Source organism: Lissotriton vulgaris, unplaced genomic scaffold (genome assembly GCF_964263255.1).
Source record: "Lissotriton vulgaris unplaced genomic scaffold, aLisVul1.2 SCAFFOLD_1540, whole genome shotgun sequence".
Taxonomy (NCBI): Eukaryota; Metazoa; Chordata; class Amphibia; order Caudata; family Salamandridae; genus Lissotriton; species Lissotriton vulgaris.
Window position 1 is genome coordinate 372,219 of NW_028243300.1, and position 26,004 is coordinate 398,222.

The following is a 26,004-nucleotide window of genomic DNA, read 5'->3' on the forward strand; positions in this document are numbered from 1 at the left end:
CTGGTTTGACGTCCTCAGTTTGGGCCTTCAGGCTGATTTCACCTTCGGCGGCCACTTGATGGGGGCTTATCATTCGTTTCCGCCCCTCCTTCTTCCTCGTCGTTTGACGCTACGGAGTCAGCTGATGGGTGAGTGCAGTTTCCTTTATTTGGCCGGAGTTTGGAGGGTTGTTCATTGCCTGTGTTGTGCTTAGGGTGCATACTGTGCGACCCACGTCTGTTCGGATTGCTGGTTCCAGAGGTTCCTCCTTCACTATGGGGAAGCACCACAGGAAGAGAAAGCATGTCTCTCCTGTCTGGTCTTCCTCTTCTCCTCCGGACAGTGGGGACTCTGCTCCGTCTGCGAAGCATGCCAGATTGGATAATACCAGATTGAAGCGCCTGATATTGGAGACCTTGTCTGATATTCGGGCTTCCAAAAAGTGTGCTGGGGGTCGCACTGAGACTGCTGCTGACCTTTATTCGGATATTTCTTCATCTGGTTCCTCTGATGAGTCTTCCTTGGTGCAGTGGATCTCAGGGGCAAATACATTTCCAGGGAACTGTTGCCTGACCTTCTTTCTCATGTTCAGGAGAATATGGGTTTCCCTGATGACTCTGTCCCCAGCACCTCTCGGGACTCTGTTCTGCTGCAATTTCGGAAGCCTGTTGCTTCTTCTTTGCCTATCCACCCCTTTGTGATGGATGTTCTCCTAAAGGAATGGAAGGACCCGGACCATATTACGATGCCCAGGTTTATGTCGAAGCTCTATCTTGCGCAGGATATGGAGGATGCCTTCCCCGATTCTGTGCAGGTGGATTCGATTGTTGCTAGTCTGGTGGGTCGGCCTTCTATGGCGGATGATAAAGATGGACTCTGCACTGAAGAAATCCTATGCTGGCTCTCACCTGGCCATTCATTCAGGGGTGTATGGTGCCTACGTCGCTCAGTCTTTGCTGGCTGACTTTAAGACTTTGTTTTCCACGATGCAGGATGGGGGCAGTTGTCCTTTTTTGCTGGAGTCTATGGAACGTCAGACGGAGTTCCTTTCGGATATCACCTTTGACTCTGACCGGGCTTCTGCTCTGTCTTGTGGTTCCTCTATTGCTGCCCCGTCGGATTCTGTCCAACAAGCAGGCGATTGTCCCTGTTCCCCCCCTGGACCGTGGGATGGGGACCTATTCCACCGTCTTTGTGGTCCCGAAGGTCACAGGGGGTTACCGGGTGGTAATCAATCTTCGGGCCCTGAACTTATTTGTGCAGAAGATCCGATTCAAAATGGAGACTTTGCAGAAGGTGATGCCCATGATCCAGGAGGGCTGGGTGTTCACCTCTCTCGATCTCCAAGATGCTTACCTCCATGCTTCAATGGCGTTGGGAGATCAGTAGTTCCTGGCAGTTCTGCGTCCTTCCCTTTGGTCTCCGGTTCGCCCCCAGTGTGTTCACCAAGGTGGCGGCTCCCTTGGTGGCTCACCTCCATCTCCTGGGGGTGTCTGTATTTCCATATCTGGACGACTGGCTGCTCCAGGCTCTGTCTCTGGAGGTCATGTCTCACCATCTTTCCTTGACCAAGCGTACGTTCGAGGATCATGGATTTCTCATCAATTTGCCACGGTGTCACCTGGTGCCTGCCACTCGGAGGGCCTTCATCTGGGCCATTTTCGACTCCGTTCTGGGCAAGGTGTTTCTCCCAGAGTCCAGGATTCTGCATCTTCAGTCGTTGATGAGGAGGTTGTTTTCCCGGGATATGGCTCCTCTCCTGCAGTGGCTGGTGGTTCAGGGTCAAATGGCTGCCACTGTCTTCACGGTGCCCTGGGCCAGGGTTCATCTTCGGCCACTGTTGTGGCATGTTCAACGTTGGGTCCGCTTTCCTGTCTGAGACTTCACAGTTCCTGTGCCTGTGTCTCTGGAGTTGGTGGCTGCTCTACAGTGGTGGCTGGATTCTTCGAATCTGTCAAAGGGAATGTGGATCTGTCTCCCGACCCTTTGGTGTTGACCACGGATGCCAGAGCGTCGGGCTGGGGTGCAACTTTGGGTCCTTGGGCTGTGCAGGCTCGTTGGCTTCCGTCGGAGTCACACCGGTCGTCCAATTGGAAGGAACTGTCCGCCGGGCCTGGGTTCATCTTCGGCCACTGTTGTGGCATTTTTAACGTTGGGTCCGCTTTCCTGTCCGAGACTTCACGGTTCCTGTACCTGCGTCTCTGGAGTTGGTGGCTGCTCTACAGTGGTGGCTGGATTCTTCGAATCTGTCAAAGGGAATGTGGATCCGTCTCCCGACCCTTTGGTGTTGACCACGGATGCCAGCGCGTCGGGCTGGGGTGCATCTTTGGGTCCTTGGGCTGTGCAGGCTCGTTGGCTTCTGTCGGAGTCACACCGGTCGTCCAATTGGAAGGAACTGTCTGCCGTGGAGAGGACGCTTTGCTTATTCCTGGATCATCTTCAGGGGCGCAACGTCTTGGTGAGATCGGACAACACTGTGACAGTGGCCTATATCAACAACCAGGGCAGTACCCGCTGTTTTTCCCTGTACCTGGTGGCCTGTGCTATTGCGAGTTGGGCTGAACTTTATCTTCTGGCCTTCTCTGCTCTGCACATTTGGGGTGTGGACAATGTGGTGGCGGATTCCTTGTGTCGGAGGTTCCCGTCCTCTCTCTCCCTGTGTCTCACCCCTCGGATTTTCTGGTTGCTCTGCCGGAGGTTCAGGACTCCGGTGCTGGACCTATTTGCCTCCCAGTCCAATGCCCTGCTTCCCCTGTTCTACTCCCGGTCTCCGGAGAGGGGGACTTGGGGGGTGGATGCCTTGTCAGTCCTATGGCCCCCTTGGTTCCTTTATGCCTTCCCTCCTTTTCCTCTGATTATTGCTGAAGGTTCAGCGGGTGGGGGCTCCGGTGGTGGCTGTTCTCCCTTATTGGCCGAGGCAGTCATGGTTTCCTCTGCTGCTGGGTCTGGCGGTGGGTCCTCTGTGGATTCTGCCCCGCTGCCCGTCTCCCCTGGGGTCCCCGTCTCCCTCCCTGCTGGTTCCTCTCTCCTTGGCGGTCTGGAGGTTAAACGCTTTTCTCTTTGGGTCCAGGGTTTGCCCGACCACCTCATCACTGTGATGCAGGCATCTCGTCGGAAGTCCACTTTGGCCTCTTATTCCAAGCACTAGGCTTCTTTTTCTTCTTGGTGTGCTGCCCTGGGACTGTCTCCTGCCTCTTGTGTTATTTCTTCTGTTCTACAAATTTTTTGGGATGGCTTTCAGAAACACTATGCTCTGTCCACTTTGAAGGGTCAGTGGGCTGCTGTTCGGTCTTTTTGGGATCCGGCTTCTCTTCTGCCTTCGGATAGGTTGTTGGTTTCCCGTCTGTTTCGGAGTTTCTCTCTCTCTGCTCCTTCTATCCGCTCTCTGGTCCCTCCGTGGGATCTTTCTTTGGTTTTGGGTGCTTTGCAGTCCTCTCCTTTTGAGCCTTTGGAGTCCGTGGACCTCAAGTTCCTTTTTTGGTTGCTTTTACTTCTGCGAGGAGGTTGGGCGAGCTTACAGCCTTGCGTCGCTCTCCCCCCTTTTTGCGTTTTCTAGACGACGCAGTGGTCCTCTCTTTGGATCCCGGGTTTCTGCCTAAGATTCGTTCTAGTTTCCATTCTTCTCAAGATTTGGTTCTTACTTCTCCCTGTCTTTCTCCTTCCTCGCCTTTTGACCTCTTGCTCCATTCTTTGGACGTGAGGCGGGCCTTGTCTGTTTATGTTGCTCGATCTGCTGAGTTTCCGTCTTCTGACTCCCTCTTTGTGACCTTTGGTTTGGCTGGTAGAGGTATGGCTGCCTCCCGTCTCACTTTGGGTCGCTGGATTAAGGCTGTGATCTCGCTGGCTTATCAAGGCACTGCTTTGCCATGCCCCTCTGGGATTCAGGCAAGGTCCACTAGGGGTGTGTCTGCTTCGTGGGCTGCTTTCCATGGGGTTCCCCTTGAGGAGATTTGTCGGGCGGGGACTTGGGCATCCGAGTCCACCTTTGTGAAGCATTATCGCTTGAATTGTGCTCTGTCTGGTCGGACCAATTTTGGTTATGGTGTGTTGCAAGCTGTGGGGGTTCCCCCCTCTGTCTGAGTCATTTCACTTGCTGCACTCCTTGGTGTCTGTTCTGTTTCTGTTTGTGGTGTGCCAAAGGCCTTCGTGGGGGGTTGCTTTGGTATGCCTCATGAGTGATGACTGGGTCGAGGACGAGGGACGAAGAGGTAATGCTATGATTACTTTAGGTAATCCCCATTACTCTTAGTCCTACTCGTCCTCGACCCAGTCATACTTCCCGCCCACCCTCCCTTTTCCAGGCCTTTGTTGCTTGGTATGTCAGGTTGTGCTTCTAGTGGTGAGGTATATTATAGCACCTGACAGGAGGTTGGGTGGAGTCTAAAAAGCGTTTCCTGTTTTGTTTCCTGTCTGTGGAATACCTTATGAGTGATGACTGGGTCGAGGACGAGTAGGACTAAGAGTAATGGGGATTACCTAAAGTAATCATAGCATTTATGGGGGTTTGGCGCAGGGCAGAGCATCTTGCTGTACTGCCCTACATCAAATTGACGTATTTATTCAATACGGTGCATTCCTCTCCTTTCCGCCTGCACTTGTGCCATTGCGGCAGGCTAGTGCCAACACAGGTCCCCTTGTGCCTGTGTTGTTGGAAGGATTGTTTTTGTGCAGGAAGGGCCACCTTCTTGCACAAAAAAATTCTTGGGAGGCGTTTTCATCTTTCTATCTGTGCTGCAGAAAGCAGCAGACATGGAAAGAGGAAAAAACAAGGAGAAATATAGTTATTTCTCCTTTTTGCACGTAAGGCGTAAAGTGTTGACACATTACCAGGCTTACATGTTTTTATAATCTGGGTAAGCGTCCCAATCCTAGGGTGTTGTGTGGGAACACTCACTGTAGCACCCATAGAACCCTCTCTAGAGCAGAGTAAGGCAACACAGCAATTTCCGCTGCTTTACCTTATTCCATATCAATGAGGCCATTCAAAGCCATGCAAAGTGGCTTTGTGTGACAGGATAAATATGATTTTGTTGTTCGCGCCGCTGGAGCGTCACAAAAAATGACACCACGGGGCAAAAGGGTCATAACTATCCCCCTCAGTATCTACATGGACCTTCTAAGCTGGCTCTTTGTGGATCAAGATATCTCCTTTCACCAACATGCGGTTGGAATGAAACTGTTTCTTGAGATGTCATATACAGGTGATGTACTACCCCTAAACACTGTCTACTCTAAATGTAGTCCTGGCTGTCCTTCAAATAATACCTCAGACAATGCACCTAAACCTAGGAGCTTTCCTCTGACTTATGGCACTTCAAACAGCATCTATCATCTATATACTCCAAGTCTTATTGTATATAAACCTGCACATCGTGGACATACTTTTAAAGGGTCCTTTCCGATTGTAGCTGTATACGCTTCCGACAACTATTGCTGAATTTGATGCTTAGTATGTTAGGCTTTGCTATGACCTTAGTGACCTCTGTACTTCTATTATTAGTTAAAATGTTCATAGACTTTGCCAATCTGTTGCACTTGGGATTTCACATCCAATAGAAAAGCATCAAACAAAGTAATAATTAAACCATAAACCTAAAGCCACAGAAAGAAATTCACACTTATTTCTGAAGGCCAACTGCTGTTCCAAATCATGAGATGGCTCGGCGAAATGCAACTAGACAATATCATGCCTACCCTCCCTTAAACTCCCATGTCTCTTGGCTACTACAATGACCTTCCATCCACCTCTAAAGCCCATGTCAGTATAAAAGCCACGCGGATCGCTCTACCAAGTCAGTTTTCTACATCAGACCAAATATTCCTTTGGTGCTTCCAACATCCCCACAAGCCCCCATCATAAGGCCCATCACGTTTTCCTGATCCCACTCGTAACCTCCTGCCATGCATGCAGCTCACCTCATTTCAGCAGTACAGATATCCAACCACACACCCCTCGAACTCAGGTACCTTCACGACTTTCCACTCCCACTGTGCACAAAATGCAAAAACCTATGCATTATCTCAAAGGTCATACACACATACCTGATTATCTAGCTGATGAACTCTCCAACCACTGGTCGCTTCCACACAGGCTGAAGCACCACCCAACTAATCTTAGAAGTTCACAAAACCAGACAGGAAAACACACAAAAAACAAGTCTTTTCCTGTTTTGGTCGGTCTGAAGTTAGTTCTTGTTGTAAGTGTGATAGCAGCATCACTTAAACATTTCAAGAAAGAACACAGCCTTTCTGTCTCCTGCATATATCCCACTCGCCAACCCTCTACCTGGAATGCTCAGTGTAAACGACTACGTTGTGTAAATGATATACACTATGCAAATCTATATTCATTTGTTATGTATATAAACTTTTCAGTTGTAAATTAGAAGCCCCGCTAACCTTGCAAACCTTTCCCAATGATGTAATCTATTCACTTTGCCATTGTGAGCGAGGGCGCTGAGACCTACATGCGGCAGCTTGTCTCACCCACAATCCTACAAAGTGTAAAGCAGCCCTTTGGGTCTAGGCCAATGATATGTATGTATGTCTCTCAAACCGAAATTAAAAAATATGAGTGAAGTTAACACATGTGGGGATGCTGTAAGATATGGTCTGCTGTTTTACAGCGTTGGGGCTGCTAATTTTCATTTTCAATCTTAGAACTTGTGGCTAAATATACAAAAAGCTGCTCATCTCATGCAGGGCAAGTATTAGGACGCTACATTTAATGTTCTCTCTTTTGCGACACTGACATTATTTTTTGTTGTTCTGCAAGGAGTACAAGGCTTTATTTGAAGGAATAGAAAATGGAACAGGGGATAAAACGCTGGAAGACAAGTTCTTTGAGCATGAGGTAAGATATTTTAAAATAAATGTAAATAGCCTGTAGCTGTACTGCAACAAGGATGAAACTTACAAGGACAGTCACAAGGGGTCATTGGTTGGAAGAAAACCCCAGTTCAAAATATGTAAATCCTCTAGAGGCTTATATTTTGATTCAGTCAGGTTTCATGTACAATGTCTCCGGGAAAGAATCACGTTTTGGTCTACAGTTTCGTGCACAATTGGGGGATGGATGGAAAAAAATCATCGCTGCAAGCAAAGAAGTTATTCACAGTGGATTAGGCTCTAAAAATGTGATGCAGAGGAAAAGCCTGCAATATTTATATTTCTGTTTCACTTAAATATAGGCGCCAGGCAAACCGAACTGAGTATCACAATGCATAGTCAGAAAGCCAAGGCAAGCAGGATATGTCAAACTTTAGAAATGTCCATAACATAACATCATCCCAAGTCGTACTACAGTATCTAATATTACGAAGCGGAACAAGGAGAGCACGTGCAACCAAGCTTTGTTGCATATACATTTACGTAAGTGCAATTTAGCACTTAAACATTGTATCTTCACTTGAACTTCAGCATTGCACAAAAGGAAAGTCTTTATAGCGAGTTTCCTAAATGCAGAAAACTCCCTTCCAGCAAAAGTGGTGGGGTAGAAATCTGTAACATAATTAAAAAAATCAATGCAAACAGAGTAAGGGGAATTTTCACAGTGTTCGAGCCTAGGCTGAGCCGGAGGCCCTGGAGGGCCGGATTATATGTCGGGTAGAGTGGCTCCCCAGGTGGCATACAAGATCACAAGAGGCTCGACGTTTCTGCACCCAGATTTTTCAGACATGGGATTACCAGCCCCTGGTTGGCTTCTGAGGAAATGTTCCAAAAAAAGTGACAGTACAAAGTAGATGTTCTTGCTCTGAAATGAAGGAACCTGCACAATAATGGATGCATGTTAGCTCTGCATTAAAGCCCCAGGGCTCCGAAGTGAGCCCCTGTGCTCATCTCTGGTAATCACAGGCACACATTAACCACTGGTAGGCGGGGGAAGGCAGGCCAGAAAAAGAGGAGGAGTTCCACAAATATTTTCATGCTCTTATTTGTTCCTTCTAACTTTCTGCGTTGAAATGCAAGCTATTCCTACCCCTTAGATTGTAATCACTTTCCCGTGTTGTGGCAGAAAAAAAAGCCTCTCTCTTTAGAGAAAAACAGCGTCACCCTCCTATGCCGCTTCACACCGTAACCAGGGACATTGTGATTCCTGCCAGAATCTTTAAAATGAAGGGAGTGACTGTAGCAACAAATTCACAGAGTGACTAAGTGATGGCTTACCAACTCTAACCAAGTACATTTCTTTTATACTACTTCCATGCCTGCTGCCTACCTGTTCTGCTCCCTTTTGCATGCTCTATCACAATTCTTCATAGCACATTTTTAACATGTTACCAGAAAATAATTTAAGTATGGGCTGAATGTTTTATTACGCATGCACAGGCCTTCGTCATTATACTATCTGATTCAAAAGGCCTAAGGGGCTGCCTTGCTTTAAAGAGACTTCCTGGGATCAAGAGGGTCATTCTGACCCCCCCACCAGAAGCCTACAAATGAGGTCTCCTTATAGTTTTCCTATGGGGTATCCATTTCTACAAACTGAATGTCATGTCTAGTGTCAGGAGGGCCTTGTCATTTAGTCTTTGCAGGAAATGGCCACACAAACAATGGGCCTGGCAATGGGTATGCACTGGTTCAGGGCCAATACATGTAAGTGACCCTGTGTTGTGTAGTGAGTGCATAGGCCAAGAGTAAAATAATGAGCACAATATTACCCTCAAACAGTAACACCGTTAAAGTGTCTCTTCAAAGGCCTCCTCTTACTTCATGTTGTGGTATAGCAGGCAATCAAAGTAGCTGAAGAACCACAGTTTCATGGAGTGCTTGTATAAAGTAGATGTGAACTCAGAAGGGAAAGTGGACTGGGACATAAGCAAAGTCTTGCACACAGCAGGACAGATACACTCTTGCCTTGGTTGGGACAGGAATCTCCACACAGGGAGAAAAGAGAAAAGAGACAACGTTTCTCACAGTTACAAGATACAGAGGTACATTAATCCTCATGACAGAGAAGATAGAGGCAGAACTCCATAAAAAAACAACCTCTGGGGGGGCTTTACAAAAACTGGGAAAAACTATAAACTGGGTAATAATATTTAGATAAATAGCAGGAACACAGCAGGGTACACTTCTGTAGCAATCCCAGCAGTGAAAGTCAGAAGGATTAGCCCAGTAAGTATAACAGGAACATTAGTCCAAGATGGAAGTCTGGAGGATTGCCAAAGTTAGTTCAAAAGATATCAGTAGAAGAGAATAATATGCATCACGATGCAGGTCACATGGGGTTGTTTGCTCTGGGACAGAAACACTTATCAGACTGCAGAGAGACGTAGCATAAAGATAGAGGTAAATTCCAGGTGATGATTAGTTATGAAGCACACCCTAAACATTTGACAAAACTATGATTGGTGAGCATAAAACATGGCCTCCATGTACTACTTTACCATTTCAAGATGACAATCAGGATAGTGCAAACAAGCAATCTAACCACATTACCTCAGTAAAGATGGCGTCCTCTTCTGTACTGCCACACCAAACGAGGTCCAACTTATGCTGCCAGTCTTCTAGACAAATGCATGCCCACTCCCAGCTCAGAGCAAAAGGTGATGGACCGTATGCTGAGAAGGACTGATCAGTCATCTTCATGAGTGCCCAAGGAAAGGGCGACTCTTTTCAGGAGCCACACTGCCACACTGCATAGAACATGTAAAAAGTGTCAAGTATCTCCGTAATTATAATCTCAGGAACAAAACAATCCCACCTAGGGTTAAAAACCTTGACCCAAGATGAGGATTAATCAATTAATCTTAAATAAGTTCTGACTGCCTGAGGCAATCGTCTGGGACTCAAAAATTAGCAAGAGGGAGAAGAATGACAAAAAATAGAACAAATCCTGGAAATGGTTCCTGTATAAGATTCAAACTGGAAGTCATATCACAGGAAAAGATTCTACTTCACCTGGAATTTTGAATCCTACATGGCTACAAATGAACAGACAGCCATCTTTGCCAGAGAAGTTCATAACGCTTGCCCACGCCTGGTTCCTGAAACTCATGGCGTTCGTTTGATAATTGAAGAAGAAGCTTAAGTTTGACATCCTTCCCCCAGAAATTAATTCTGCAGTCCAATCGCAACTCTTTATACCAGACACTCCAGGCAGACCACAGGACTCGCTGTGAATGCCTCCGACATGGAGACAGCAGAACGGTCCAGGTGACAGGGACACTTTATTAAACCCTCAGCATGGCGTCCAACAATGTGCTACCTCTCCTGAACCTGTGTAGTCTTTGGTAAGCTCTACGCACTAGTCTTTTGTGCCCATTTTTGTAATGTCTTTTTCCACAGGCGCGCATAAGTCTGCACAAACGATTTTTGCTTCTACAAAACATTCTATAACGTGATGCCACATGATTGATTATCTTTGATTACACAGTTCGGTAATATTAAAGATCTTTTTCTGACTTCATAGTCTGGAACACAAGAACAGGGTGTTTTGCTGGTCATAATCAGAGAAATTCATGTTTCAACAAAAATGTGAATGAAAATCGTAATAAAATCAGATCAAATGTTTTATGTTTTGAATTTAAGATACCTTATTGCTTCGGTTTGTTCAATGGTCTCCTGAAACTAGGGGCTTGTAACATGTACTAATGTTTCAGAAAGAGGCGTCTTTGATGTCGCTATTCCTGACTGGATAATAAAGGGGTGTTCCACATTTCCACTTAGCGGTAATACAATTATTGTCACCTGTGCTTCAATAAAACGTACTTGTTATATTTACTTTTAGGTCAAAATGAATGTGCTGGCGTTCATCAATCAGTTCCACTTTGGGGTATTCTATGCCTACATCAAGCTGAAGGAGCAGGAATGCCGCAACATCGTGTGGATCGCGGAGTGCATCTCTCAGAGACACAGAACCAAAATCAATAACTACATTCCTATCTTCTGAAAAGCGTGCACTCCAGCAACGAAAGAAACGAACAGCAAACGTCTCCCCCTGCAGCCACTTCCGGCGGATGAGCTTCCTTCCTGAGAGTCAAGTGAAATGACAACATGAAAGTCTGTATCCGGGTCATGACCCTGTCACCAGTAGATGCAAGCCTGGCCATTGGGTGCTTCAAGTAAATAATACACATACTGCTAAAATTCAAGAAAAGACATACGTTTTCTTCAGTTCTAGTGTTTGGGAACATTCTCACATCCCGCGTGGTTTGAGTGCCTAATAGCAACCCTGCAATTTGACATACCAATGAGCTAAAAGCTGGCTGCCAACAGGCCGAGTCTGGTATGACACCATCAGCCAGGCCTTGCATTTTAACCAATAGATAGCCTTAAATGCAAAGTTGTGTTGGTTTAAAAGCCAGATCTGTGTGATGTGTCACAGATGATACATCTTCTTTTGGAAAGCCCAGGTAGTTCCATCCCTCTGTACAAAGCATGTTTGAATTCACTGGGGGTTGACTCTCTTCCCTGTGGTGATACATTTCTAACAAAAGATGCCAAAATAAAATGAAAAACTATTTTTAGAGTTTTGTTTCCTTTAAGTAAGTCATCAAGAACTCAAGGTATTGTTAACGTGTTTATTAAATTGGTGTTGTGTGTTTATATATTTAAGGCACAATCTTTAGCTACATTTTTAAAATGCCTTATAAGGTCTCGATTCACAAGGCTTTGGTTAAAAAGTCATAGGTTGACTCCTCTATTTTGTGCAAATTTCAGAATTTCTAGGAATTCACAAAGCATTCCAGGAACACTCCAGTTAATTTGTAATAGTGGTCATTTCCTTGGAGGTTTTTTAATGTGGTGTACTTACTCATGAGGAATTTCCAGCAGATGGAAAATGATGTATGCCCAAATGCAAGGCAGATGCGCTTTTGCACATGCACGTTTCTCCTCGATGGACTGTATATTTTCTCACACGTAGAACTCCCTTCTTACTCCCTTGAAATATAGGGGTGCTTCTTCTATATTCCCACACATTTATTCCTCTTTTTGTCAGAAGCAAATATAAGTTTATTCCTAGGGACTCAATGGACAAATCACAATCAGAGAGAGAAAGTTGTGTTCACTCACTACACTGCCTACAGGTTCCATCTGAAAAGAATAACTGTAGTTCGTCTCCCAGGGATATGCTGCCTGATGAAATAATGTCTGGGTTGGTTGTGAGTGCTTACGCTTCAAGGGTTTTGAAGCTCCTTTGCACATAGATGGGGGAGTTTAGTGGTATGATACCTAGGCTTTACAAGTTAATTATCTTTGACAGCAAGAGCTTGGAACCAAAACCCATAGAGAGATGGATGTTTGCTTTGCAAAATTGGACTGTTGTATTCTCTGGTTTGGAACATGTAGCCTGGACAAACATGTTGGGGACCAGACTTGCTGGGCTCATAGAGACTGGAGAACACATTTAAGTCGACACCGCATTGATGGGTCCAAGCAGTTATCCCACTTTTTAGGTTTCGCCTGAGCCAGCGCATGCGCTGCACTGCAAGACATTTAGTAAGTGGGCTTTTAAAAGTGCTACCACACGCTTTTGCTGGCCGAGAACTTGCGGTTAAATGTGTGGCCACGCGCACAGCCGCCAGCTTATAGTGCCCAATCAAGCGCCATCTGGCTTTCCGCTCGCTTGCTCTCCCAAGCACTTCGCTCTGCCCCTCCCCCACCACAGAGCGTGTCTCGCGGCCGCGTATCTTCTTTTATTTCCTTTTCGTCTGTCTTGTTATTTTTTTTTAATCTATCCCTTTAATGCACTGAGATGCGCTAGAGTGCCGGACAACATTATTGCTGCACATCTTTCTGTTTCGTGCCCAGCACTGCCTTTTAGTTTTAATTCTAATTATTCTCCCATGTATCCCGAGGACAGGCAATCTATAAACAGTCGAATTGTTCCAAGGAATCCCAATGTACTTAACGAGGCTGCCTATTCCGTAGCTCAAAATCAGAATTGCAATTATTTTATACATTTGAGGGCTGTCCTTATCGCTCAAGTGCAGTATAACTCCAAGAAAACCTGTTCTTGACAGAGACATCTGGAAAACTTACTTCTGCTGTGCCTAGCAAGTGAATGTTAATCGGCCTCCGTGGTGTGCCTCTGATCCCTCGGCTATCATCGTCGTGTCAGTGTTCAAGTTTGTTTGTTAACAGCACACTGCACCGCTCAATTGTTTTCTAGGTGCTTGAGAGGGACGCGTTCTAGCGCAATACATTGTATTACCAAAGCACAGCCAGTTCAGAGGTGGGAGAACCTTTAGGAGCAGTACTGTTCCATACAAAGGGAGAATTGGTGTGTACATCATTCAACACAGAAGTTATATGTATACAGATACAGAGAGAGTCAACAACAGTAAAATAATTTACAGTTATTGCCTACGTAAATTAGAAGATTGTCTCTGTTATCACTAGAAGTTGGCACTTTACATCTCTCAGGCATGGGCATTGTCCAGACTCAATTTTCCTTTTTATAGTAAAGCAAATACTTGAGCTTTGCAGAACTGTCAGAGATGAATTGCTTCACAATGGCCAGTGTTTTAAAATTGCTTTTATTATATTTGTGCCTATCGATGTAAAGTGGTATTCATGATTGTTTGTATTTTGTATGGCCCGAGGGCTAAAACAGCAAATAATAATTGGCTACCACTCTAAAAAATACATTACTATCAAGTAAATTACAGTGAACTAAAGTCCTTTAAAAAACTGGTTTAAAACACATTAAGTAAATATCATCATCTCGGGTATTGGGGAGTTAAAGGAGGGTTATGTCGCACCACTCATAGTTAGGGTCTGGCAAAGATGGGACGTTTGAGATTTCCATCTATATTTATCCTTTTTTCCTTCTTTTCCACATATTAATGCAAATTATCAATATTTGTTCTGGTCAGCGAGAAAATAAGGTTGCTACAAATATTCATGCATTTTTGTTTAAGTGAATAAGTTGCACTCCGGTTTCCATATGGTTAGGGTTTTAGTCCACAAAATGGTCCTAATAAAGTCACTCACTCATGAAAAGATGAGTATTTCAGTGCATGTAGATGGGCATAGCTGCAGTCAGCGATGATACCCTCTTTTTTACACCCTATCATATACTGTCCGTGTGCACAGCTCCTCACGTATGATGTATGCAGAGGCACTAAGAAACAATTTGCAGTGTTTGTGGTAATATCTGCGAAATCAGCTGTTAAATCCGACCCACCTGGCCAAAAACAGACCCACTAACTACTAAAAAAAAAACAAGCACTGGCATAGCCAATAGGTCTCGCCTTTGGGACCTTATAAGTCTTTAACCATGCAACAGTTGGTGTTGTTGCACCAAGGATATTGTGCTGCATAACTAAATACTAATAAGGTCCCAAAAGCAAGCCCTATTGGCTATGCCAATGCTTGCTGAGGCAAGTGGTTGCGCAAACACCGTACCTAGCTTATGGAGCAGAGGGACGAAAGCGAAATCTGCTAAACTTCAGGATCATTGTCCCCCGTTTGTATGAGAGGAAATATCTTCTTCAATAATGATTTTACTCAAGATCTAGGTCTCACAAACGCAATACAAATGGGCTTCGGGAAACAAAACACTTTGGGCTTATCCATCCTAGCAACACAGATGCAGTATTAAAGTATCCTACTCTCTGTATATCAATATTAATTGTCTGGGTGAAGGTTCAGATGGAGAGACGGCGTATTTCAATTTTCTCTGATGGTCTGTAGGGTCCGGAGCTGCTTCTGATCGTCTGCATCCAAAAGTGGACACGTTTCATCATGTCTCACACAAATGTAACTCTCCTTGAACTATCCCAGCACACAAGACACAAATCAGGATGCTAGGGAACTTGAGGCATGGATTTACTGGAAGGCTAGCAGCACGCAGTTATAGACTGCCAACTTTTCATAACAGAGGTGCATGTGCTTGATAGCAAACTACTAATAAGAGGCTTAATAACACCAAAATGCAGTAAATGTTAAATGCAATGGGGGCCTAAGTAACTTAAGTCTTTTACATGTGGTCTCTCTGTGGAACGAATGATAACAGCAGTCTTTTAGGCAGTGTACCCTCCCTGATCTTATGGTCCAGAAATTAGGGCATGGCATTCCCAAAAAAGCTTGATGACTACATTGGGAAAAAGAAATAGGTCTGCGGCAGATGAATCCCATCGAAATGCTAAACATCGACCGGGGACTTGTAGCTTGGGGCGCTTCAATGATGAAATGCTTAGAACTGTTTTCTGTCAATCCTTCTTCAACAAAGCTTAGCACAGACGTTTTGATCACATAGGATCTGAATCCTAGTGCAAGGTGGCGTAGGATCTGGAACCAAGAGCAAGGAGTGGATGGCCATTTTCTGTTGTACAAAGCTGTGAAACTCTCACAGGATGCTCCGGTCGACATTTAAAGAGTGTGGCTGCCAGCATCTCACACAATGAGATATAGAGCTATATTTATGAACCCAGTTGCATCACACATGCACCGCGCAAAGTGGTGCGTGCGTGACGCAACTCAAAAAGGAGACTTTGCATGGCCCTGAATGGCTTCATAAATCAGGAGTAACGCAGCGCAAAATCGCTGCATTGCCTTACTTTGCCCATGGAAGGAGCTCCCTGTGCATTGTTTGGGTGCTCCCTCACAACTCCCATCGATTTTTACCCATTCCCAGATTCACCAGAACTGGGTAACCTGGGAATGCGCCAAAATGCTACGCCTTTCCAGGTGATTCTTTAAAATACGGCTCATTCCTGCCCTTTCCCTGTCACGCAGCGCAGCAATGTTACCTGCTGCACTATGTGACTATTTTATAAGTATGCCCCTTAGTTGGTGATGGCAGCACAACACTACATTCACATGTCAGTAACACTCCACCCGTCTCCTCTGCGATGGGGCAAAGAAGGACTGCAGCAAGACCAATTGGGTCCCCCTCGCCCCTTCGCCTTTGAAGGACTCTTCATCTGTTGGGGCCAGTAGACTTACCTCCATGCTGACATCTCATTCCAGCCACATTTGCAGGTCAGGTCACAGTGAAACCCGCCCTACCACTAAACCACATTAGGATATTGCGTCCTTTCCAAGCACACTAATCAGTGCCTGTGTGCCCAGCATTTATACTGCCTGTGATAATATGATATGTGATCTGAGCTGTTCCCTTTTGTGTTACACATTACTCTGTTTAGGTTTAGCAGGAGGATGGGTCTCACCATGTTGAATAACTCAAGTATAAATTGATCTTACCCCACCCCTTTTCACAATATGAAATTCCCACTAGAACAAGTAAACACCAGTCTATTTCACTAAGAAAATTCTGTTCTACTCCCATACACAAACTCAAAGCATAGTGCCTCCACCATGTCAGATTACTTCTTGAAGCTATATTGAGCAATAAGCAGAGATATTAATCCCACCCACACATACAAATATTTAGTTATAAGGAAATACTGGCCACACAATATATTCGGCATTAAAACATATTGTTGAAATAATTGAAGCTAAATAAATACACATCACTGTCGTCTTAGGGTATAGAGTCTGATGTCTTATGGGTGTCATAATTGGTACCTCCTGGATTTCTTATCCTTTATTTATTTATTTATTTATTTTGGCGATTTTTAGAGCGCGCAAATACCCTTGGGTGTCTCGGCGCTGTAGATGCAGAACTCTCATGGGGGGGGGGGGGGTAGGGAGGTTTAGGCAGGGTACAACCAGGTTTTTAGTTTCTTTCTGAAATTCAGAAGGGTCGGGGCACACTTGATGTGTAGAGGGAGTGTGTTCCACAAAATGGCTGTTGCCACTGAGAAGCGTTTGTCGCCCCAGTTGGCCCTTCTTGTACGGGGGACCATGAGTAAATGTGCTGAGGATGACCGCAAGGTTCTTGTGTGTTCAAGCGGTCGGAAGGCTCTTCTTAAGAATAGGGGTCCGTGATCATGGATAGCCTTATATGCTATGCATAATGCTTTCAATTTGATACGGCTCCTCACCGGTAGCCAGTGCAGCTGTCGGATGTAGGGGGAGACCGATGCAAACTTAGGGATAGATAGCAGTGTCCTGGCGGCTGCATTCTGCACTGTTTGCAGTTTATTGAGGACCTTTTGTTGTGCATTGAGGAACAGTGCGTTGCAGTAGTCAGTTTTGGAGAATACCAAAGTACTGACCAGGGTTTTGCCTGCATGAGGAGGAAGATATGGGATTAATTTTTTTATCCTTTTTAGTGTGTGGAAGGAAGAAGAAACCACTGCATTAGCATGTTGCTGAAATGACAGCTTGTTATCGAAGATAACGCCCAGGTTGCGTACCTTCGTTACAGGTTCTGGGGGTTGTCCCATCTGGTGGGGCCACCATTGTGGGGACCAGGTAGGTTGGAGCCTCCCGAATGTCATCACTTCTGTCTTATCAGAATTGAGTTTAAGACAGTTGGATGACATCCAGGAGCTTATTGCCATCATTCCCATTTGGAAGTTGGCTGCCACCGAGATTCCATCGTTGTGTATTGACAGCACCAATTGGGTGTCGTCGGCATAAGTAGTCAGGGAGATTCCGCAGGATTTTATGACCCTCGCCAGCTCCGACACATAGATGTTGAATAGTGTCGGACTTAGCGAGGATCCCTGCGGTACTCCACATGGCAGGGAGAAGGTCTGGGATGTAAAATTGCCTAGCTTTACAGCTATATTGACAACTGATTTGGCTGTTTGTGAGTATTTTATCATTGCCTCTGTTTCTTCTAATACACATTAGCATCTCAGAGTTGGCTGACAGCTGTATTTACTGTTCACTAATAAGAAAATATCTTATTGTGTTATAAGAGGTAATACTCAGTTTAATTTGCAAAATTTGAAGAAGCCAGAAATCTTTCAGTTTCTCTAACATGACTCCTCTTAATCCGTACCGGGCTCGCATCGGCCAGCGGCCTTCGGTAGCACTACCTCTCTGGTGCTGCACGCAAGAAAGGGGCGTAGAAGTGACACAGTGAAATCTCAGAAATCTATGAGATTTCACTGTGCCACATGTGTCAATATGTGTCAATAGCTTATTGACACAAATGGGTCAATAGCTTATGCCTGCATGGCAGGCGTAAGACTGACGCAGGTACATTTAACATGGGACTTGCCCATGTGTAATGACCCATTGCTGGAGTTGCGACACTTTTGTGACACACTCCAGCAATGCGTACTGTTTTGCGCCTACGGTTACAGAACTCCTTGCAATATGATGCGCCATACTGTAAATATTACGCATCATTGGTGTCGCAAGGAGGGCGCAATGAAAAGTGACGCATCGCTGTTTTCTTGTTGCGATGCATCACTATTCATAAATAAAGGCCTAAATAACCACAACAAGGTTCCCATAAACTCTATTACTCTGAATGCAGGCATATTTTTGACTGCTCGCGTCTTTTCTGGATGTTCTCCTGTCTTCATGAGCTCGGCGTTACCCTTAGAGCAGTAGGAACTTGAGACAGCATTGGATTCTTAGTAAACCAACAGCTTGGTACCACGGGGTCCAGGCTCATCTACTACAAGGCATCCTCCTTTACTTGCCTTCCTACCTGCTGCTTTACCGGTCCGCGTGAAATCCTGCCCTTAATGCCGCTGCATTTGGGATTCTGGCGATTCGCCTGTGATCGAGGAGGTCTTACCCCATAATGCCTCATTAACAAATTGGTTGAGCGCTACTGAATTTGAGTCAATAATTTAGGAACCTCGAACCTCTTCGTCCATGAACTGATATGAGAGGAGTCCTATGCAGATTTGTAAATCAAAAACTTTAGCCGGCTGCTTAACATCACTGAGATTCTTTTTCATGTTCTATGCAGTGTCACGTTTTTGTGTTTTTTAAACTTTAGCCTGGCACCTTTTTTCTTCAGGAGACCTGATGAAGAGCTCTTTCCTAGTCTCCTGCTAAATCCCAACTGACTCACACATAGATTTCACTCAATGTCCTGAGATGTCCCCACAGACTCCTTGCGGCTTGGAATGAAGCATGTGTGAAATCACCCAAAACATCCACACAGACAGAGGCAGGCCCCATTCAGAATGCAAACAGCAAATCATGACACTTAACATTCTGTGTAAAAACATAGCAATTGTGAAGCAAAATGAAGGTGCTGGCCAGCTGCACACCAATTCTGCTTCTGCCAAGCAGGTCAACGAGAGGGTTACACATGAATGTGCATTTGAATGGATTCTGTAACTGTGATGTGCAAGAATCATCTGCACACACTGGATGGCACTGTGAAGGTATCGACTGTGGGCCTCCAAATGTGACGGATAAAGTGAGGGAGACAGAGTAAATGAAACAATGAAAATGGGGGAAAGGGACACAATGAGAGACAAACTTGAAGGAGCGGGAGAAAGAAAGGTATGGCAGGAAAGTGAAGGTTTAGGAAAGAAAAAGGCGAAAGAAAAAACGGGAGAAGGAAGGAAGGATGAATGGATCAGTAGGGGAAAGGAAGAGTGGTTGGAATGATGCATGGATAAATGGTTGGTTAGATTACAGATCGAAGGACAGTGAATAAATTATTGATGGATAAATCCATACATTGATACATTGATATGGGTGAATGTTATACCAAAGGATGTATACATGGAAGGGTGGTAATGCTGGGTGAAGGGATGCAAAGGTGAAAGGAGGGGCAGATGGATGAATCAATGGAAATGTGACAGTATGGATGGATAGATTAATGGAAGCAGGGTGATAGAGGATAATTAACACTAGGACCTTTTACTCTTTTGTCAAGTACATGAACATGCATCCAGCTAAGCCGATGGACAGTATGTGAGCTCTTTCTCAAGCACCATAATAGATTAGGCAGGGCCGGACTGGCCATAGCGGGCACCGGGCACTTCCCTGGTAGGCTAGGGATCGGTTTTGCAACGGAGGAGGCTCATTATCTTACTGGGGGCCGGTTTTGCAGTGGTGCTGCAATAGCAGCCCCCAGTAATAAAAGCAGCAGTGCTTCCCAGTCCGGCCCTGGGATCAGGAGTGGCTAAGGAGTGTTAAAATGTAAACATCTATACAGGTATTTCGAATATTTGAATGCTGATCTGAGTTACACCAGGCTATAAAGGATTGTGTAGGCTGACTGGCTTAAAATTCAGTAGTGAAGGACACCACACTAAGGTAAATTTAAAGCAAATTATTTCACTTCCAGGAGTGCCACAACAATAATGTCAGTTAATGGAAATAACATTCGATGTCTCTCATACTGATGTTCTAGCCACATGGGCTAATGATGCATGCACATGACACATGAGCAGCACATCTCATCCAGGGTCTGAAGAAATATGTTCACATCTCCCCCACCCTGAGTTAACTCCATTGGCCCCTCTTGCCAGGCCGCAGTACCTTCAAAACTAGCGGCTTCTTTCACAAAGCAATCACAACCAACATCCACGCTGATTTTGCAGACAAGCTCATCAACTTTGATGGTTTTCGGCACACCAGCAGCCAGAACACCATCAGATTGCAGACTATGAAATGTAAAAATGAAAAAAATAAGACAACAGGCCTTTTCCATCTATAGACCCAGGATCTGGAACACCAGGTCCATATCCATCAGGGCCGCCTCAGTAGAGCTCCAACTTAGGAAAGAGTTGAAGACTCACCTCTTTAAAGAACACCAAATCACAATGCATTAACTGTCCAGAACTCAGCTCCCTCTCCTATTACTCATTGTCTTTAAACGTGTCTTTGACCATGTACAGCACACCACCGCCATTTGTTGTGTTATAGCAATACCATGTACATACATCCATGTATACATACATATATACATACATGAGGATGCACAAAATCAAGGGACAAACGTTGGAGAAGGAAAGACACCTAAGTAAATTCAATAACCTAGTAAGTAATTATAGGCAGAAGTCATTAGATCTCCCTTTCCTAAACAAAATGTAATCCATTACAGGTAGCCTCACACTGAGGAAATTCCACCCATATCTGTCACAGCTTACACCACATCACCATGAACACCACTACCCTTCATTTGAACATCTGACGTCAATAAAGGACAGGACTTACTGAATCACAGCGACCATTGCTATTACTCTTGTCTTCTTGCGCAGACTTATTCAGGTCATCCCCATGCACGCTAGTGGAAGTGCTCTAGTCCACCATTGGCCATTCACCAATAACAAAGAAGTAGTCTTCAAGTTGGCAACGCACATGGGTTTATTGCAGCCACTACTTTCACTTTTGACTCAGCATATTTGATCCTGACTTAGTCGTCCTCAGACACTGTCACCCTGGTAGCTGCCTCCTTCCCATCACAATTTGTCTTTTTCATCCCTTGTTTGCCCACCCTCATTATTCCAGTGCTCTAATTCACAGCATTTGTCTTTCCTGCTCTTCTAAATATTTGGAGCTCTGCTAGTGGAGATTAAGGCAGAGTCTGGGATGAGAGACAAGGCTTCAGCATAAGCCCTCCAGCAGCTTCTGCTGTCACCGTTCTGCAGTGACAGCTGCAGCTGTGGCAGGAAGGGGAGAAGGGCTGCTTCCCCTCCCTGTTCCTCTGCCCTGACAAACTGCAGGATCAACGCAGTTTGGAAGAACACAGAGAGAGAGGCTGGGCCGATGAAAGCGGTCTCTCCTACACACTAGCCGGAGTAGCCCCAGAACATTCACCTATTGACCGCCCATCAACCATACAAGGTGCAAGAGGGAAGCTGCAAAGATCTGTAGGGTTTTCTTAAATTCACGCCCCTCCCACCCTGTGTCACCAAGGCTCTCTCTCAAGCCCCTCCTTTTTAAGCGACGTCTTGGTTAATTCACCTTTGACCAGACGTATGTACTCGCTCCACAGCGTTCTGACCTGCCTTCGTTATTCGACCCCACAACCTAAATTCATGCTGTAACTGTGTATTTCATCTGCCCAATTGTTGTAGCTGTTTCTTGTGGCTATTCCTGAACACATCCACTGAAGTATTCATTTGAGTTTAATTACTAGTAATGTAACCAGCTGTAACCCTTCTATCGTGCTTGTTGCCCTTGGGCCATGTCTGCTCTATATGAAATTGCAAAAATTTATAATAACTAAATAAATTCATTTTGCCCTTCTAGGGTAAAATACTATAATAACCTTTTAGCTTGGCCCTCGCCCTTGGCTAGGGGTCAAGAATGCTAGCGTAAGCATCTAATGGCAGGTATTGCCCTCCGCAGCTACCTGCAAGCCTTTTTGAAGATACCACGGGTATTGAATAGATGTTGCAGATAAAATGTCACTGTAGGAAGCAAAGTAAGGAATAGTGTGCACAGAGTCCAGAGGATCCCCAGAGGTATAACAGAGGCTAAATTAGATAATCACTAACAGCTCTATTTGTGGTAGTGTGGTCGAGCAGTTATGCTTATCAGAAGGGTGTGTTAAGTATTTAGTGTATTCACTCAATCAAGGCTGATGTCTCACACTCAGAGATAGAATCAAGACCAATTAGATGAGTATAAAAATGTATACATATGGTTTATTTATAGAACCAAGCATGGCTTTGTAGAGTTAGGTAATAAATACTTCCAAATGCACGATTGTTCAAGGAAATGCAGTTGTTCTTGTGATTGTAACAGGTTGATATCGCCTTTCTGAATATTTGGAATTAACAGGAAATATTCTTTGATTACTTTTGGAATACTTTACAATAGTGCTAACTTTTCCCCATACATTAGCTGTTCTACATAGAACACTTTCAAGACCTAAAATCTCATAATATGGATCCCTGTGAAGGAGAAAAAATGGTTATCGAACTCAGAGGTAAGTATTTGACTTACGAGATTGAGGTTTTGGGGTTAGGACAAAGGTTCCCCAAGGTCCAGGCAGACACTCTAGTTGCACCACCAGTACCACTGGGGCGGCCGGGTGCAAAGTCCAGGGGCCCAACGTGGCTATGGGCCTTTGTTTGAGGTCTGCTGGCAAGCAGGGCACTTGGGTGTGGGAGCAAAACTCCTAAGGTTGCGGTCGGCACTGCAGGGGCCAACGGCCAACACAAGAACTGCACCGAGGCGGCTGGGTTCAGGAAGTAAAGTGGACACTGGGGTCCCTAGGCTTCTCAGTGTAGATGGTCGGGTTCTGAAAGCTGCAGGCTTTATCGGGAGACTTCCTAAAGATGACCCATTACTGGGAAGTCGTCTGGGGATCTGGAAGGATGCTTGGACACCGTCGGTTGGGCCACCCAAGGCCGGGAAGGCGTCGAGGGCTGAGGTGTCTTAGGCGTCTGTTTCCTTAGGCTGTGATCATTGGTCGCAGTTGGCATCAGTGACTATCTAGACCGCTTCGGTCAAGAGAACCGTTGTCCTACTGCCTTTAGTTGCAGTCAAGTGGACCCTTCAAGTAAAGGTTGCAGGTTTCATTTTGAAGCTTGTGGGAGTTCATGGGCCATTGAATCCCAACTTATGATCGTCGGCGGGAACTCTTTGGAGTATGGAGCCACTCTATGGTTTGAGCGTGTTAGGTGCTTACGGGAGACAGAGTCTGGTAGTAGAGTGCAGGGCAGGTCCTCCGGGCTCTGGGGGGGAGGGGAGTGGGGGGGGGGGCGGGTCTGCTGTTTCTGCACACGCCAGTTTCTTTGCTTTATGCAGCTCATGGTTGGGACAGGCCGGTAGGGCTGGGGCCAAGTCAGTTGGTGTCCTCGGTTACTTCCTGGGTCAGCACAGATCTTTGGTCCTTCTTTCTTCCTCGAATCTGAAGTAGCAAGGTACAGGGTCACCCCTAAATACTAAATTTAGGGGCGTTAAAGGGGAGTGTAGGTTGGGACCAATGGGTTCCTTCCTTAGGGTTGGTACACCCCCTATTATGCTACCCTCCATTGGGAGGGGGCAGGAGGGTCTTCCTAATTATTATAACAACAAATAATACCTGGGGGTCAAAAATAGTAAGTCAGACAGAATGGATCACAACACCAATACTACGCAAAAAACACCAGTGAGAACATCATGCATGCTAGTAAATGCAGGCCAAGTCAAGGCTCAAGAACATATGGAGAAAATAGTTCCCATCAGAAGCCACACTGTACCGCCGTCTTTCTCATCATTTGGGTTCTCCTTACCCAGGAGACAAAACGGCCGGTCTGATGTTACCGTGACCGATAAATGTGATAAGTGGGTAGTATGTTTTGTACAAAAATTAAAGTGGCTACTGAAAAAAGCAGTGTTCGGTGGTAGGAGTTAAAAGTGAGGGGTTGTAATAAAATTAGGTGAATCGGGTAGAAAAACAGAATTTATTAGTATCTCCCAATCCCTAAGGTTAAAAAGCAAGTGCAAGTGCGGGTTTGAAATAATAACCGTACTTGATGGTGGTCAACATGTTTCTGCATTACATAGAACAGAGTTTCCAATGCATTCTTCAGGACCTTGTTTAACAACACTACTGCTTTGAATAAATAATAATGAAAAAATATCACCTGAAAGTCCCAGGTGTGTACTCAACCATATACCATATATGATGGTTGAGAGGCTTCACCCCACCTGGCTGCAGCGCAGGTTTTAGGAGCACCGCTCTGTCCGTCGGTGTCTCCTGGCAGTCATCCGTACTGTCTGGGGGGTACGGATGACTGCCAGGAGACACCGACGGACAGAGCGGTGCTCCTAAAACCTGCGCTGCAGCCAGGTGGGGTGAAGCCTCTCAACCATCATATATGGTATACGGTTGAGTACACACCTGGGACTTTCAGGTGATATTTTTTCATTATTATTTATTCAAAGCAGTAGTGTTGTTAAACAAGGTTCTGAAGAATGCTTTGGAAACTCTGTTCTATGTAATGCAGAAACATGTTGACCACCATCAAGTACGGTTATTATTTCAAACCCGCACTTGCACTTGCTTTTTAACCTTAGGGATTGGGAGATACTAATAAATTCTGTTTTTCTACCCGATTCACCTAATTTTATTACAACCCCTCACTTTTCACTCCTACCACCGAACACTGCTTTTTTCAGTAGCCACTTTAATTTTTGTACAAAACATACTACCCACTTATCACATTTATCGGTCACGGTAACATCAGACCGGCCGTTTTGTCTCCTGGGTAAGGAGAACCCAAATGATGAGAAAGAGGGCGGTACAGTGTGGCTTCTGATGGGAACTATTTTCTCCATATGCTCTTGAGCCTTGACTTGGCCTGCATTTACTAGCATGCATGATGTTCTCACTGGTGTTTTTTGCGTTGTATTGGTGTTGTGATCCATTCTGTCTGACTTACTATTTTTGACCCCCAGGTATTATTTGTTGTTATATTATTGTGTTTGGGGCATGTACCTGGTTGGTCGGTAAACCCGCCCTTAGACCCTCCTCCCATTGTTTGTTGTGTGGGTCTTCCTAATTGCCTGACTCCACTTATCTTCTAGATGGAGGGGACTGAGATGTGTGCTTCACCTCGCTTCCCTCACTGGAGGGGTTGGGTTGGCAATTGTAGGCACACCTCTCTTCCTAACTTAGATTTCCCACCAATTCCCCCACCCAAGTGGGCGTCAGAACTGGTGGAAGCCAGTTGCTGGGGGCAGCAAAAGGCAGGGACAGCGTCCAAAGGCAGCTGGCCTTTGAAGCATCCCTTTTCATGGATTCAGCCCATCCTGGGGGAGGAGGCATGACACTTCTGCCCAGGAGGGGCTTTGTTTCTGGACCCAGAGAGTGGATGCCCCTGCCTGATAATTGAAGGTAAGTAAACAAATTAATTAATAAAACGAATTTCGGAGCAGGGCTGCATCGCAAAATGCGATGCAGGGTGTGCTACAAAATTTGTTTTATTAATTAAATTGTTAACTTACCTTCAATTATCCATACTCCAGTTTTTAGCACCCCCCACCATGCCCCTCCCCCGCCCCGCCTCTCCGCCTCACCGAAACTCCCTCTACGGGCCATGGCTGAAGGTGCATGGCCTCTAAGGGTGGCACAATAGGTGCCTCAGCCCTTTAAGGCTTCCTTGGTCCCAGTGCCCTTGGTACACATGGTACCATTTACAAGGGACTTGTCAGTGGCCAGAGATGTGCTAATCTAGGATACAAAGGTACAATTTTGGGAAAGAACACAGGCCCTGAGAACCTAATTGGCAGGGACTGAGGGCCCATCATGTCAAAGTTCTTGAAAAATCTGGCAAAAAGTAGGGGTGGGGTTACTGCAAC

The 26,004-nt window shown here is 45.4% G+C and overlaps 1 protein-coding gene across 1 annotated transcript in view; it reads left to right on the forward strand.

Moving 5' to 3' along the window:
• The window catches only part of LOC147668420 (V-type proton ATPase subunit d 2), a 118,982-nt gene extending 107,536 nt beyond the window's left edge, over positions 1–11,446 (forward strand). The window contains exons 7-8 of the mRNA XM_086948558.1: positions 6,755–6,832; positions 10,712–11,446. Of these exons, the coding sequence (XP_086804684.1) occupies positions 6,755–6,832; positions 10,712–10,873 (240 nt within the window). The 3' untranslated portion in view covers positions 10,874–11,446. The remainder of the gene's footprint in view (positions 1–6,754; positions 6,833–10,711) is intronic.
• The last annotated feature ends 14,558 nt before the right edge of the window (positions 11,447–26,004 follow it).